General features: G+C 35.5%; 1 protein-coding gene across 1 annotated transcript in view; it reads right to left on the reverse strand.

Moving 5' to 3' along the window:
• The window catches only part of SMC3 (structural maintenance of chromosomes 3), a 46,401-nt gene that overhangs the window by 15,914 nt on the left and 18,387 nt on the right, over positions 1 to 12,100 (reverse strand). The window contains exons 9-18 of the mRNA XM_003409121.4: positions 11,891 to 12,066; positions 11,057 to 11,137; positions 10,661 to 10,825; positions 10,257 to 10,378; positions 8,169 to 8,382; positions 4,317 to 4,420; positions 4,038 to 4,137; positions 3,274 to 3,434; positions 2,766 to 2,907; positions 30 to 180 (exon numbers count right to left, since the gene is read on the reverse strand). Of these exons, the coding sequence (XP_003409169.1) occupies positions 30 to 180; positions 2,766 to 2,907; positions 3,274 to 3,434; positions 4,038 to 4,137; positions 4,317 to 4,420; positions 8,169 to 8,382; positions 10,257 to 10,378; positions 10,661 to 10,825; positions 11,057 to 11,137; positions 11,891 to 12,066 (1,416 nt within the window). The remainder of the gene's footprint in view (positions 1 to 29; positions 181 to 2,765; positions 2,908 to 3,273; positions 3,435 to 4,037; positions 4,138 to 4,316; positions 4,421 to 8,168; positions 8,383 to 10,256; positions 10,379 to 10,660; positions 10,826 to 11,056; positions 11,138 to 11,890; positions 12,067 to 12,100) is intronic.

The following is a 12,100-nucleotide window of genomic DNA, read 5'->3' on the forward strand; positions in this document are numbered from 1 at the left end:
GTTCAAAGTTAAGAATTACTAGTACAAACCTTCCAAAGTAATGCAGTCCATAGTGAAAGCACGCGCCAGCTGGGTTGAAACCTCCATGCTACGACAAATGAGTGTTTTTCCAAACACATGTTTGAAAGCTTTGTCAAATCTGGGATTGTACCTCAGTTTACTGATCATAGGAATAGCATCCTAAAGATGAATGTTTTGTCAGCAAAGAGGAAAAAAAAAAGTTTAATGTTAGCAGAAATATGAATTATATCTTTATGAAATTCAAATAAACACAAATGCCCTTATATATTTCAAAATTATCAGTTAATATAGTGAAGAAGTTAGAAAAACCATTCCACTGAAATAGCCTGGTAACCATAAAGGTTTTCAATAATATAGCACAGTGATAAAGACTTTAGTGGCTCTGGAGTCAGGTTGCCCACCTGCAAATCCTGGTTCCACCACTCAACAGAAGCACGCTCTGGACAAGTTGCTTACCTTCCCTAGGGATCCGTTACTTTGTCTACCAAGTTGGGATAATAACAGTACCCTCCTTGTAATGTTATCAAGACTAAATAGCTGATACATGTGAAACACTTAAAATAATAACTGTCACAGAGACTAAAAGTATTTTCTCAAAACGTTTTAATTTTATAAACTACATCAGTCTAAATTAAATATTACTTTCCTCTTTTTCTCCTAAATGGTAAGGATTTATAGAACTTTAAAAAAATTTGAACTATATCTTACAAATGCAATAAATATAAGGTAAGCTTAATTAATAATTATAAAGAGAAGACCAATATAACCACTTTGCAAACAGAACACTGCCGACATCCCAGAAGCCGTTTCCTAAGGACACAGTAGTCACCTACAGTGGTTACCTGATGGAGGTAACCACTATTACTCGGCTTTTGTGATCATCACCCCTCCCACTTCTCCTTCTCACCTACACTCAGTTTTGTCTATGAAGCCAGTTTAAATGGAACATTATATGCATTCTTTTGTGTCTTGCTTCACTTGCATGTTTGTGATTCATTTTTTTTCCTCCTCAAAACTTCAAAGATCATTTGTATGTTTGAAAGTAGAAAAAGGCTGAACTCTTCAGTAGCTTTTAAGACTCTCACTGTCCTATTAAATTTTCACACATTCTTATAAGGTTTGCTTCAGCTTTAGAAAATGCTATAATAATTGCTACTGCCACCAACATTCTAAAGTCTAACACCTCGAAGCAATACATTTCTTTCAAGAACGGTGTCTAAAGGGAATCTTTAATCCATTTTAAGTGTGCCAGCAGTTTTGCTCTACCGTGATGGAAAAATCACACTGATTAAGGGTAGGATTCCACAGCCGATTATTTTAAGTGTGGTCAGGTAAGCTGTACACCTGTAAAAAGCTGAATGGGTAAAGCTGCGTGACAGACATATTTACAGCAATAACAAAAAGAGTAGCTGCTGAGGCTGCTTATATACAACCTAAGACCACATGGGATTCAGTTCCCTGTTTGGAAGTTTAGGGTCATGGTTTCATGGGACACTCCAGTTAACTGGCCTAATGTGTTTAGTGCTTCTGTTCTACTTCCTAGTTTGTTGTATAAAACCTGGGGTCTTAAAAGCTTACAAGCAGCCATCTAAGGCACAACAATTGGTGTCTATCTGCCTGGAACAAGAGGGAAGAAGGATAAGTCAGGAATAGGCAGAGGAAATGGATGTGTGGCTTAATGCCTCTGTGAATAAATGCCTCCTCTGCCATGAGATGAGAAGAACTAGATGGCTGCTACTTTATTGAACATTTTGATCAACAATTCAATAGAAGAATCCTGACCAAAAGGGGTACAATACAGAACAGAATTTCAAATTCTCAGGGACTCCAATTTTTCTGGAGCCATGGAGGTTAGATGAACCCCTGAAATTATTGCTCTGAGATAATCTTTAAACATTAAACCAAAAATATTTCCTGACATCTTTTTAAAACCAGAGTTTAGCTTAACTATAAAAGAATGCCTTGAGCGTTTATGCTCTTTTAAGATCTATCTACATGGGACCAGGAGCCCCGGTGGTGCAGTGGTTAAAAGCCTGGCTGTTAACCAAACGGTTGTTAGTTCAAATCCTCTGGCCACTGCCTGGAAACCCTATAGGGCAGTTCTACTCTGTCCTATAGGATTGCTATGAGTTGGAATCTGCTCAATGGCAATGTGTTTGGTTTGGGCAGGTACATGGGTTCAAATTGACAACAGCAACTCCAAGCGTACCCTTAGGGGGTGCTGAGTTTATGTTAATGGGGGAGGAACAACTTAGAAAAGGAAGGTGAGAAAAGCTGCAAAACTTGAAGGATGTAATCAATGTCACTGAATTGTACACGCAGGAACTGTTGAATTGGCGTATGTTTTGCCATGTATATTCTTAACAAATTATAAAATAAATAAAATGTACCTGCTAGCAACAAAAGCAACATTATGCTTTCAGAGTCCATTATCTTGCTAGATATTTTTAACTTAATTTATAAACCACAAAAAAGTTTTAAAGCATAGCCATAATAGCCTTAATTTTGTCTCCTGGGACACCCTCCGATAATATCCTACACTTTTGCCTTTTAACTTTGCACATTTGCAATGATTTGTTTCATGTCTTGGCTGCGGTCTCTTTCTCCCTCATCAAATATGCTCCATGGAAAGAAGGGCACTAATTCCCAACGCACAGTGCCTGGCACTCGCATGTACTAAGTAGACTGAATGAGAGAAGGTAACTTATTGAAAGTGAGGTAGACCTTAACACACACCAACTCACATTGGTTTCAGGATAGGCAGTATCCCTGACATCCAACTTATTGAGAGGCAGAAAAGTAACTTCTCCAGGAAGATTCATTTTATTAAATTCCATTAAAATCTTCGTACTGACTTCATCTGAATCAACAATATGATAAAATAACCTACATGTAAACAACAAGATACATCTTTATTACCAGACTTTTAAGTGATATAAACATTTAAATATTAAACAATTCATTTTTTTCTATGCAACCCACATTCATATCACAAAAAACAAACAAAACTATTTAGAAAACTCCAATGTGGGGGAAGGGGATAGAAGAAAGGAAGTCTGAAAAGGGAAAAGTTTACCTTCTACAATTAGGGACAAATAGCACCTACATCTTTAAAAAGAAGGTTAAATAAAGAATCAAGGATACAAGAAGACAACGGAAAACATACTGTACTAAAACTACAAAAAGTTGTCTTAGGTTATCCTTATGCCCCCTTGCCTCTAAAAACCCTAAACATCACGCAAAAAATGTTACCTGTTTCCAGCAGTGACTTCCACACATGTGTAGAAAGCTGGCTCACATTCAAAGTTATTCATGACAATGCCATGATAGCCATTTTGAACATGCTGGTTTATTCCTTTTCGACGAAAGTGGTCCAATACTTTGTTTATGCTATCTATCCCATTTAAAATGGCCTATTAAGATATTAGAAGTTAAAGAATATTAAAATAGTATTGCCAATGGCACTCCTGCTGATAAGAAATGAGTCTGTTCTGTACTTTTAAAAATATGCCAGATTAAACTATACGCTCTTCCCAACACATACATATCTCCCCTTGAAATATGCCAGCTATACGTAACACCTTTTAAGTTCTGTTCTATAAAACTGGAAACCCTGGTGGCACAGTGGTTAGGTGCTACATCTGCTAACCAAAAGGTTAACAGTTCGAATCTACCAGGTGCTCCTTGGAAACGCTATGGGGCAGTTCTACTCTGTCCTATAGAGTTGCTGTGAGTAGGAACTGACTCAAAGCCAACAGGTTTTGGTTTTTATTCGATAAAACTAGCATTAAAAATGGGCTCTTCATCTGAAAATTCAAAGTGCTATCATTAATAGTATCGGTGGTAGTGAGGCTGCTTATAATTCCTATCGATTCATATTTACAGAACAAGTGATGTACACTCTACTGTATTTATTACCTGGAACCAATGACACATCGAAAACTAACTAATTTTTGTATAGTAATGACTGACTTAATGATCACTGTAAACTGAGGTAATGAAAAGAACCTGCCTACCTTTCCTGTTGCTGCTCTAAGAAGTTGCTGCTTCTTTTCAAGATCTTCTCTTTTAGCAGCAAGAGCTTGCTGTTCTGCATTCTCCTCTCTCCACAAATAACTAATCAAGAAAAATTAGAGCACCTTTAATTTTAAAGGCCTAAGAAGATGCACTAACAACATACAATTTGGAATAAAATATGGAAAGAAAACTTGAACAGTTAATTTATAACATAACTGTGTAACAGCCAGCGACTAGCATTACTCAAAAAATTATGGCATATTTTAGTCTATACTAACTTTCTTTCACTTTGTAATTCATCTTTCTTGTTTTTTACTTCATAGTATTTTCTGTCCAGTTCTTCTACTCGAGCTTTGACTTCATTAAGATCCTGATCCAATTTCTATGGAAATACAAACAATTCAAATTTAAATTCCAATTTCATGCAAACTAATCCATAGAGACAGAAAGCAGATTAGTGATTGCCCGGGGAGGGAGGGAGGGGAGAGCAAGAGAGAGAAATTACCACGGGCATTTTCATTAACTGTGGTGATGCTTTCACAGGTGTCAAAGCTTTTCCAATGATATATTCTAAATATGTGCAATTTACTGTATGTCAAATACCTCAATGAAGCTGTTAAAAAAATCCAATTTCAATGTTCTTTTAAAGAACACACCACCAGAGCACAGTCCATAAAATGAATTACTCTAGAAATACCGCTAAAATGAAACTTGTTCATTAATGATTTAAACCTTACCACTTGTATTTAACACACACTCAAGAATTTTAGAAGAGAAATGCATTTGTCAGTTCTCAAAACACTGCAGAGCCTAATTTTCAAATTGTCCCTGCTACACACAGAACATAAAATATTATTTAGATTATTATTTTACAACCAAGAACAATTAACTAGGACATATTTAAGAGGCAGAACTTCTAAGAAACAAAGGCGCTGTTTACTAGGGTATTCAACGTACTACATACATTAAAGTGAAAAGAGCCCAATACCCTCTTTGGCTTAAGTTTAAGGGAAGCTGACACCCATCCATTTAGAAAAGTTATCAGTAACCAAAAGCCTACTCTGGGCCAGACACTGTTTTAAGAGCTGGCAGGTCACCAGGGACCAAAGCAATATTCTTGCCTTCTAGGGGATAAGCAAGATAAACCTAGAGATCAACCACCCTTGGCGATGGGGGGTGGGGGGGCGGGAGGCTTCAAATTATGCTTAGTGAGGTAATTAAGTTCATTACATTCATGTGTTCATACCCAATTATTAGCAAATAACAAAGTAATCACAAATAATCCCACAGAGCACTAGGAAGCATTAGTCCTTAATACTACAAGCACATATACAACATAATGCTCTTTTTTTTTAATCTATCTCATTCTGTCTGTCAACTCATCGGGGCAATACCAGTGATGTATCTTATGCTTAAGGAGCCTCGTGGTGCAGTGGTTAAGTGCTTGGCTGCTAACCGAAAGGTCGCTGGTTTCAACCTACCAGCCGCTCCACAGGAGAAAGATGTGGTAGTCTGCTTCTGTAAAGATTACAGCCTTGGAAACCCTAGGGACAGTACGGTGTCCTACTGGGTTGCTATGAGTTGGAATCAACTCGACTGCAATGGGTTTGGGTTTTTTTTTCAGTATTTTACGCTCATCGTATTCTGTTCAATTAGAACCTCTGCCAAAGAATGGGTGGTGGGCGGGGGCCGGTGGGGGGAATCAAATCAATTTCCCTATTTATGAGGATTTCTAATGTCAATAAAATTAAATGGAACTAGAGATTAAAACATGGTAAAATGAGTTGAGAATATATAAAATTAAATTTATCACAGCTTTTACCCTTATATCACTAATCAAAGAAGTATTTTTGCTCAAAAATTTACTGACTCATAAAATCTTGCATAATTAGACTAACCCTTTCATTCTACACGTAAGAAATCTGAGACTCTGTGCTACTTGAAACCATAAGAGTAAACAGCTGCAATGACTGAATTCATCCCCTAGACAGTTGAACATTAATGATTCTGAGACAATTATATGCTATTCAGCAATAAAGCAAGTCACCTACACTAAATCTTGAAAATGTATGTTTTGTAGATTTTACTTTAGTTAACGATGTGGTTCAGTCTAAAAAAGAAATGAAACATTGTGGTTTACAGTGGAACTACCCAAGGCTTTCCCCTTCTCCACAGTAGTTGCTGGGGTCAAGGTATTCCTAGTATCAGCTAGAAAGTCTGAATTTAGTTTTGACAAGTATGTAGGAGTTGTATTATGTGAATGAAATGAAAAATAGTATATAACAAAAGCACTAAACATACATTTCATTTTTCATACTACAGAAGTTAAAAATTACACCTGTGGAAAAGTAACATTTAGGATTACTCATGCATAACACCAAGAAGCAAATGGCTGTTTTGCATAATGCAATCAGCACTATGAAATTATCTCTTCATTATTAAGGGCAAGCTTCACCTCCACAAGTGGTCATTTTGATACCCTAATGTGTGGCTGAAATATTAGGAAATAATGGACTTCAAGTTTGAGAAAGAATGAATAAAATCTCCCTCTGGAAAATCTTGGTTAATCGTCATACTCTTTCAAAAAGGACATCTGCTGGCGTTGATGTTCCCATGAACTCGAGACAAAACTCATTTCAAGAAAGGATATGTAGCAATCACAGCTGAAACTATACTAACCAATTTCTATATTAACTATCTGGTTTAACCTGTGTTTTTCATTTTCTCCATAAAACAGCCTGACTAAATAAAGCACACTGGACTCTCAAGGCCAGCAGGCCTATTATCCTTGGTCAGTTGTTTCCCATTACATTTTTGTTTTGTTAGTTTTATCTGCTATGAAATATTAAATAAACTGAGAATATGAATACAAAGCAAAGAGTTGTTTCTTTAAAAACCTGACTGAGGTTTTGGATACATTCAAAGGTCACTAAAAAATTACTTAAACGGGCAAACCAACTATAAAAGACTAGGGAGAAATAAATACATGTAACAATATATTCTACACAAATGTATATATTTTAATATATAATACGTACTTTATAATAAATAAAATATAATAATTCAAAATGTCATAGTCAAGGTCACAAAAGTTAAAGACCGAACAACTGGTCTAGATTAAAGGAGATTACAGAAACATGACAACTAAATGCAACACATGATCCTAAATTAAATCCTGGATCCTTTCTCATCCAACTTTAGGGAAAACTATTACATGTCTGGTTAATATAAGAGTCCCCTGGGAACTCTAATCACTACTCATACTCAAACATTTGGACTCTGCATCAAAAGACTGGTATATGAATGTACATTTATCAGTTTTAAAATAAAATGCTTACGATATATATAAATGTGCATATGTGTATTTTTAAAGACTTAATGCTTTTAGCGGCTTTTTTGATAAACCAACCAATCCAGATCTCATCAGGTAGGAAGGTACCTCTGTGCATGAGCATCATACCCCCATCTCACACCTGCCCTACACACTTTCTAGTCACTTCCATCCATCACCTTTCACTCACCTATACAGAGCCACTCATACCACTTAAGAAAGCAATTATTCCCCATTTCTCATTCCAAACGTGAAGTCTTTCTTAACCTGTAAGCTATGATTTTATCTCCTACTTCAACTTTTAAAGAAACACTAGCTTAACATACATAGTAAATCATGTTTAATTCATTTAGAAAATATTACAAAATCACCATTGTATTAACCAACAAAAAATTGTGCAATAAGTTATTAAAATGACAAAAATTATGTTGAAATAAAAAATGGAAAAAAATTTAATAACTTACTATAAAGTTATGTTTTAGACTTGTATATATTGAAATTAAGGGTACAGCAGGTACATTCTACCAATTCATAAAAACACATTTTAAAATATACTCACTGTATATTAATACTCACTGACATGGAAAAAATATTCTTTAAAAAAAAAAGGAGTACTACTATATGGGTAACATTAAGTCATTCTGGCTTTTTTTAAGTAAGTGCCTGTCTGCTATAGTTTATAAGTAGCATGTAAACCTATTTAAAAATAAAACTTAAAGAAATAGATAAAACTGTACATTAAATTTAAGATGCTTATCATTGTTGAAAGATTTTCACAAGGTAGCTATAAAATTCTTACATTATACTGTTCCAGATTTTTCTCTTTATTTGCCTCAGTGTCCTCCAAATCCTTGTGTATAGCGGCAATCTGTCTTTTCTTGTCATTAATAGCCTGATCTAAAGATTTGAGTTCCTTTTTAATCCACTTATCCCTTTCTTCTTTTGATGTAAACTGGCTTCCTCGACCTTGTTTTGCATAGAGATCCGTTCTTTCCTGGGTAGCTTGGGCCAATCTATACAAGACAGGCAAGGAAGAGAATGGATAAAAACAGGAAATAACCAGGTTTAATAAAAATCACTGATTTCTACTATACATAAGCCATTTTTTTAAACTACAGAAGCAATAAGCCATTTAATTACAGAAAAAGTAAGTGTAAAATGCAACTGCTATACATATAGTATATATATGTACACACATACATCTATATACATATGTATATAAATAAAACACAGCCCCTTTGAGTAGTTTTACATCATCAATTAAACCACAGTTAAAGTCAGGTAAGAAACCCTGGTGGCATAGTGGTAAAAAACTACAGCTACAAAAAGACCATACTTAATGGTCTGACTGAGACTAGAGGAATCCCAGCGGTCATGGTCCCCAAACCTTCTGTTGGCCCAGGACAGGAACCATTCCTGAAGACAACTCATCAGACATGAAAGGGACTGGACAGTGGGTAGGAGAGAGATGCTGATGAAGAGTGAGCTATTTCTATCAGGTGGACACTTGAGACTGTGTTGGCATCTCCTGTCTGGAGGGGAGATGGGAGGATAGAGAGAGTTGGAAGCTGGCAAAATTATCACGAAAGGAGAGACTGGAAAGGCTGACTCATTAGGGGGAGAGCAAGTGGGAGTACGGAGTAAGGTGTATATAAACTTATATGTGACAGTTTGACTTGATTTGTAAACGTTCACTTGAAGCTCAATAAAAGTTAACAAAATAAATAAATAATAAACAATAAAATTAAAAAAAAAAAAAGCTACAGCTGCTAACCAAGAGGCCAGCAGTTCGAATCTGCCAGATGCTCCTTGGAATCTGTGTGGGGTGGTTCTACTCTTCCTATAGGGATGCTATAAGTCTGAATTGACTTGACGGCAACGGGTTTGGTTTTTTTTTAAAGTCAGGTAGAATAGCCATACCTATACCCTAAAAATTTCAGGCAGACCCCATGCTCACACCAGGTCTGAGTTTGTCAGTACATCTAGACTTTTAGTTCTAGTGTCCCATCTCAAGAACTTTCAAAAATGGCCCAACTGTATTTGACTAAATAAACATTTTCAACTCCTTACAATAAAAGACACTATAAAGGTTAAAAGGAAACCCTGGTGGCGTAGTGGTTAAGCTGCTAACGAAGAGGTCAGCAGTTCAAATCCGCCAGGCGCTCCTTGGAAACTCTATGGGGCATTTCTTCTCTGTCCTATAGGGTCGCTATGAGTCGGAATCGACTCGACGGCAGTGGGTTTGGTTTTAGGTTATAAAGGTTAAAAGGCCATAAAAAGACAGAATATTTTACAATATACAGAACAAAGATTAATGTTCAGATTACATAAAATATTCCTATAAAAAAAACCCATAAGAAAAAAATAGACAAAAGATGATAAACAGGCAATTCACTAAAACAATGTAAGAGGTGTAAAAACATAATATACTAAATTAATGTGAAAATAGCAAACGTTGCCAAGTCTAATATATAAACAGATACAAAAAAGTCTAGCATTGAGTAAAAAAATAAAAGTCACAGAATGACACATACAGTGAGATGCCGTTTAGGTTTAAAAAAAAAAAAGCACAAACATTATGCACGTTTTAAAAAGCCCAACAACATCTAGCTGTTTATCTTATGAAAGTTACTTAACCTCTCAGAGCCTCAAGTTTGTTGAATTTAAAATGGGGATAATGTCAATCTCCTACAGCTTGTGAGTAGAAATAATGTAGATAATATGCATACAATAACTCTAGGCCCACAGCAGTTTAAAGTTGGCTATTATTTTTTCAAATGAACATTTATCTTTTGCCCTTAATTACTGTGTTAGTGCCTTCTTAATCCATAACTATACACATTCCATACAGGAATTATGTAGAAAATATTGGTGAAAAATCCCAGACCTAGCAATGCCTCGCTCTTCTTTTTCTTTTACGCTGTTGAATTTAGGTTCTGTTTCTGCCAGTTCTTTCTGCTTTTCTTCTATTTTTTCAAGCAGCTTCTGCCTCTCTTTTAATAAGCGTTTCTGTAAATAAATCAAGGTGAGTAAAAATTAAATCTGCTTATAATTTTTTTCTTAATTTATAAACCTAACGTGGTTCATAAAAAAAGTTTATGAGAAAATGGCACCTGCAACATAAAACCAGATTTTTTTTTTCAATGTAAGAAACAGATAGGACTGAACTGCTACTTCAGTGCAAGCTATTTTAATTTGCCAAATCTTTTACAAAAAAATTCAAGCACGCACCAGTCACAGAAAGCACTGTCTTCGCAGTTCCCACTTAACAGTTTCAGCATTTTAACTTACCCTTTGCTCACTATTCCCTGCCAATTCATCTTGCAAATCTTTGGCTTTAAGCTCCAACTTAGTCCTCTGCTTAATTTGCTCCTGTCGTTCAGCACTGAGCTGTTCCTTTTCTTCTTTCATAGCTGAAATTTTTGTTTTCAGTTCTCGAACTTGGCGTTCAATATCCTATTCAAAAAGAATGAAACAGAAATGAGTCATGCAATTTAAAGTGCAATAGCAGAATTCTGACACAATTAATGCTATCTCTTCTTTCCCTTAAACTTTTGGTACTCCTCTGTCTTTCCAGTACTCAATCTCTGTGACTCCCCCTTGTGGTTCCCATTCCATAATTCTGGTACAAAAGGTTTACTGAGATAAAAAACTACAAGCTATGCTCAGGCTGATTTATCACTTTACCTCCATTTTATCTCTGGCATCCTGCTGGGCATCTCTTAATTGCCTGGATTTTTCTCCACTAGTCTCTCGCTTAGCAGAAAGCTGGGGGAAAAAAACACAAACAAGCACCATTTCTGACCCATTTTATTATTTCATAATACCTAATAAAAATATGTTATCATATCTGTTAAAATAAACTAAAAGTAATCATTCATTTAAATGTTTTTCCAAAAAAAAAAAAAAAAAACACACTGCCTTCAAGTCAAATTCCGATTTATAACGACCCTATTGAACAGAGCAGAACTGCCCGATTGGGTTTTCAAAGCTATAAATCTTTATGGAAGCAAATGAACATCTTTCTCCTGCAGAGCGACTGGTAAGTTCAAACCATGAACCCTTCTGTCAGCAGGCAAGCGCATAACCACCGTCCCACCAGGGCTCCATTAAAATAAAAAAAAAAAAAAAAGTTTAATGGTTTTCTCCAAATAGATAGCTCCTATAGTTTTAAGCATTACCATTACCTAAAACAATTTTTTGTACAAAATGTCAGCAATACTACAAAATATATTTTACAAAGTCAAGGAAAAAAAATCCAAGGAGCTTTAAAGGTGGCTTTCCTCTTAGCCTGGACTGCCTGACACCATCATCCCGTTATATTTAAGACACAACTATTAAGAACACATGAGTCTAGGCATCTTCCTTTGAATAAACTGCAATAAAAACATTTGATAACTAATTCGTTCCGATAACTTTTATTTTTAAATTTCTATTTAAAATCATTGCAAAGTATAAACACAGCATGGGTTCAACATATTCATAAAAATAAAATTAAAGTGGCAAATGTAAATAATTTACCTCATCAAGTTTAGCACGGGTCTCATTAAGCTCCTGATTGTAAATGGTATATTCCAGGGCTCGTCTCATTTTATCCCACTTCTGATACTGAGCTAGTTCTTCCTTTTCTTCCTCTAAGGTATGTAATCTCTCTTCAATGTACTTTAATAATTCATTGATCTTTTCCCTCTTGCCCTCTTAAAAAAATGGAGAGGGAGGGGAGTTGAATAA

This window comes from Loxodonta africana, chromosome 16, assembly GCF_030014295.1.
Source record: "Loxodonta africana isolate mLoxAfr1 chromosome 16, mLoxAfr1.hap2, whole genome shotgun sequence".
NCBI classification, from domain to species: domain Eukaryota; kingdom Metazoa; phylum Chordata; class Mammalia; order Proboscidea; family Elephantidae; genus Loxodonta; species Loxodonta africana.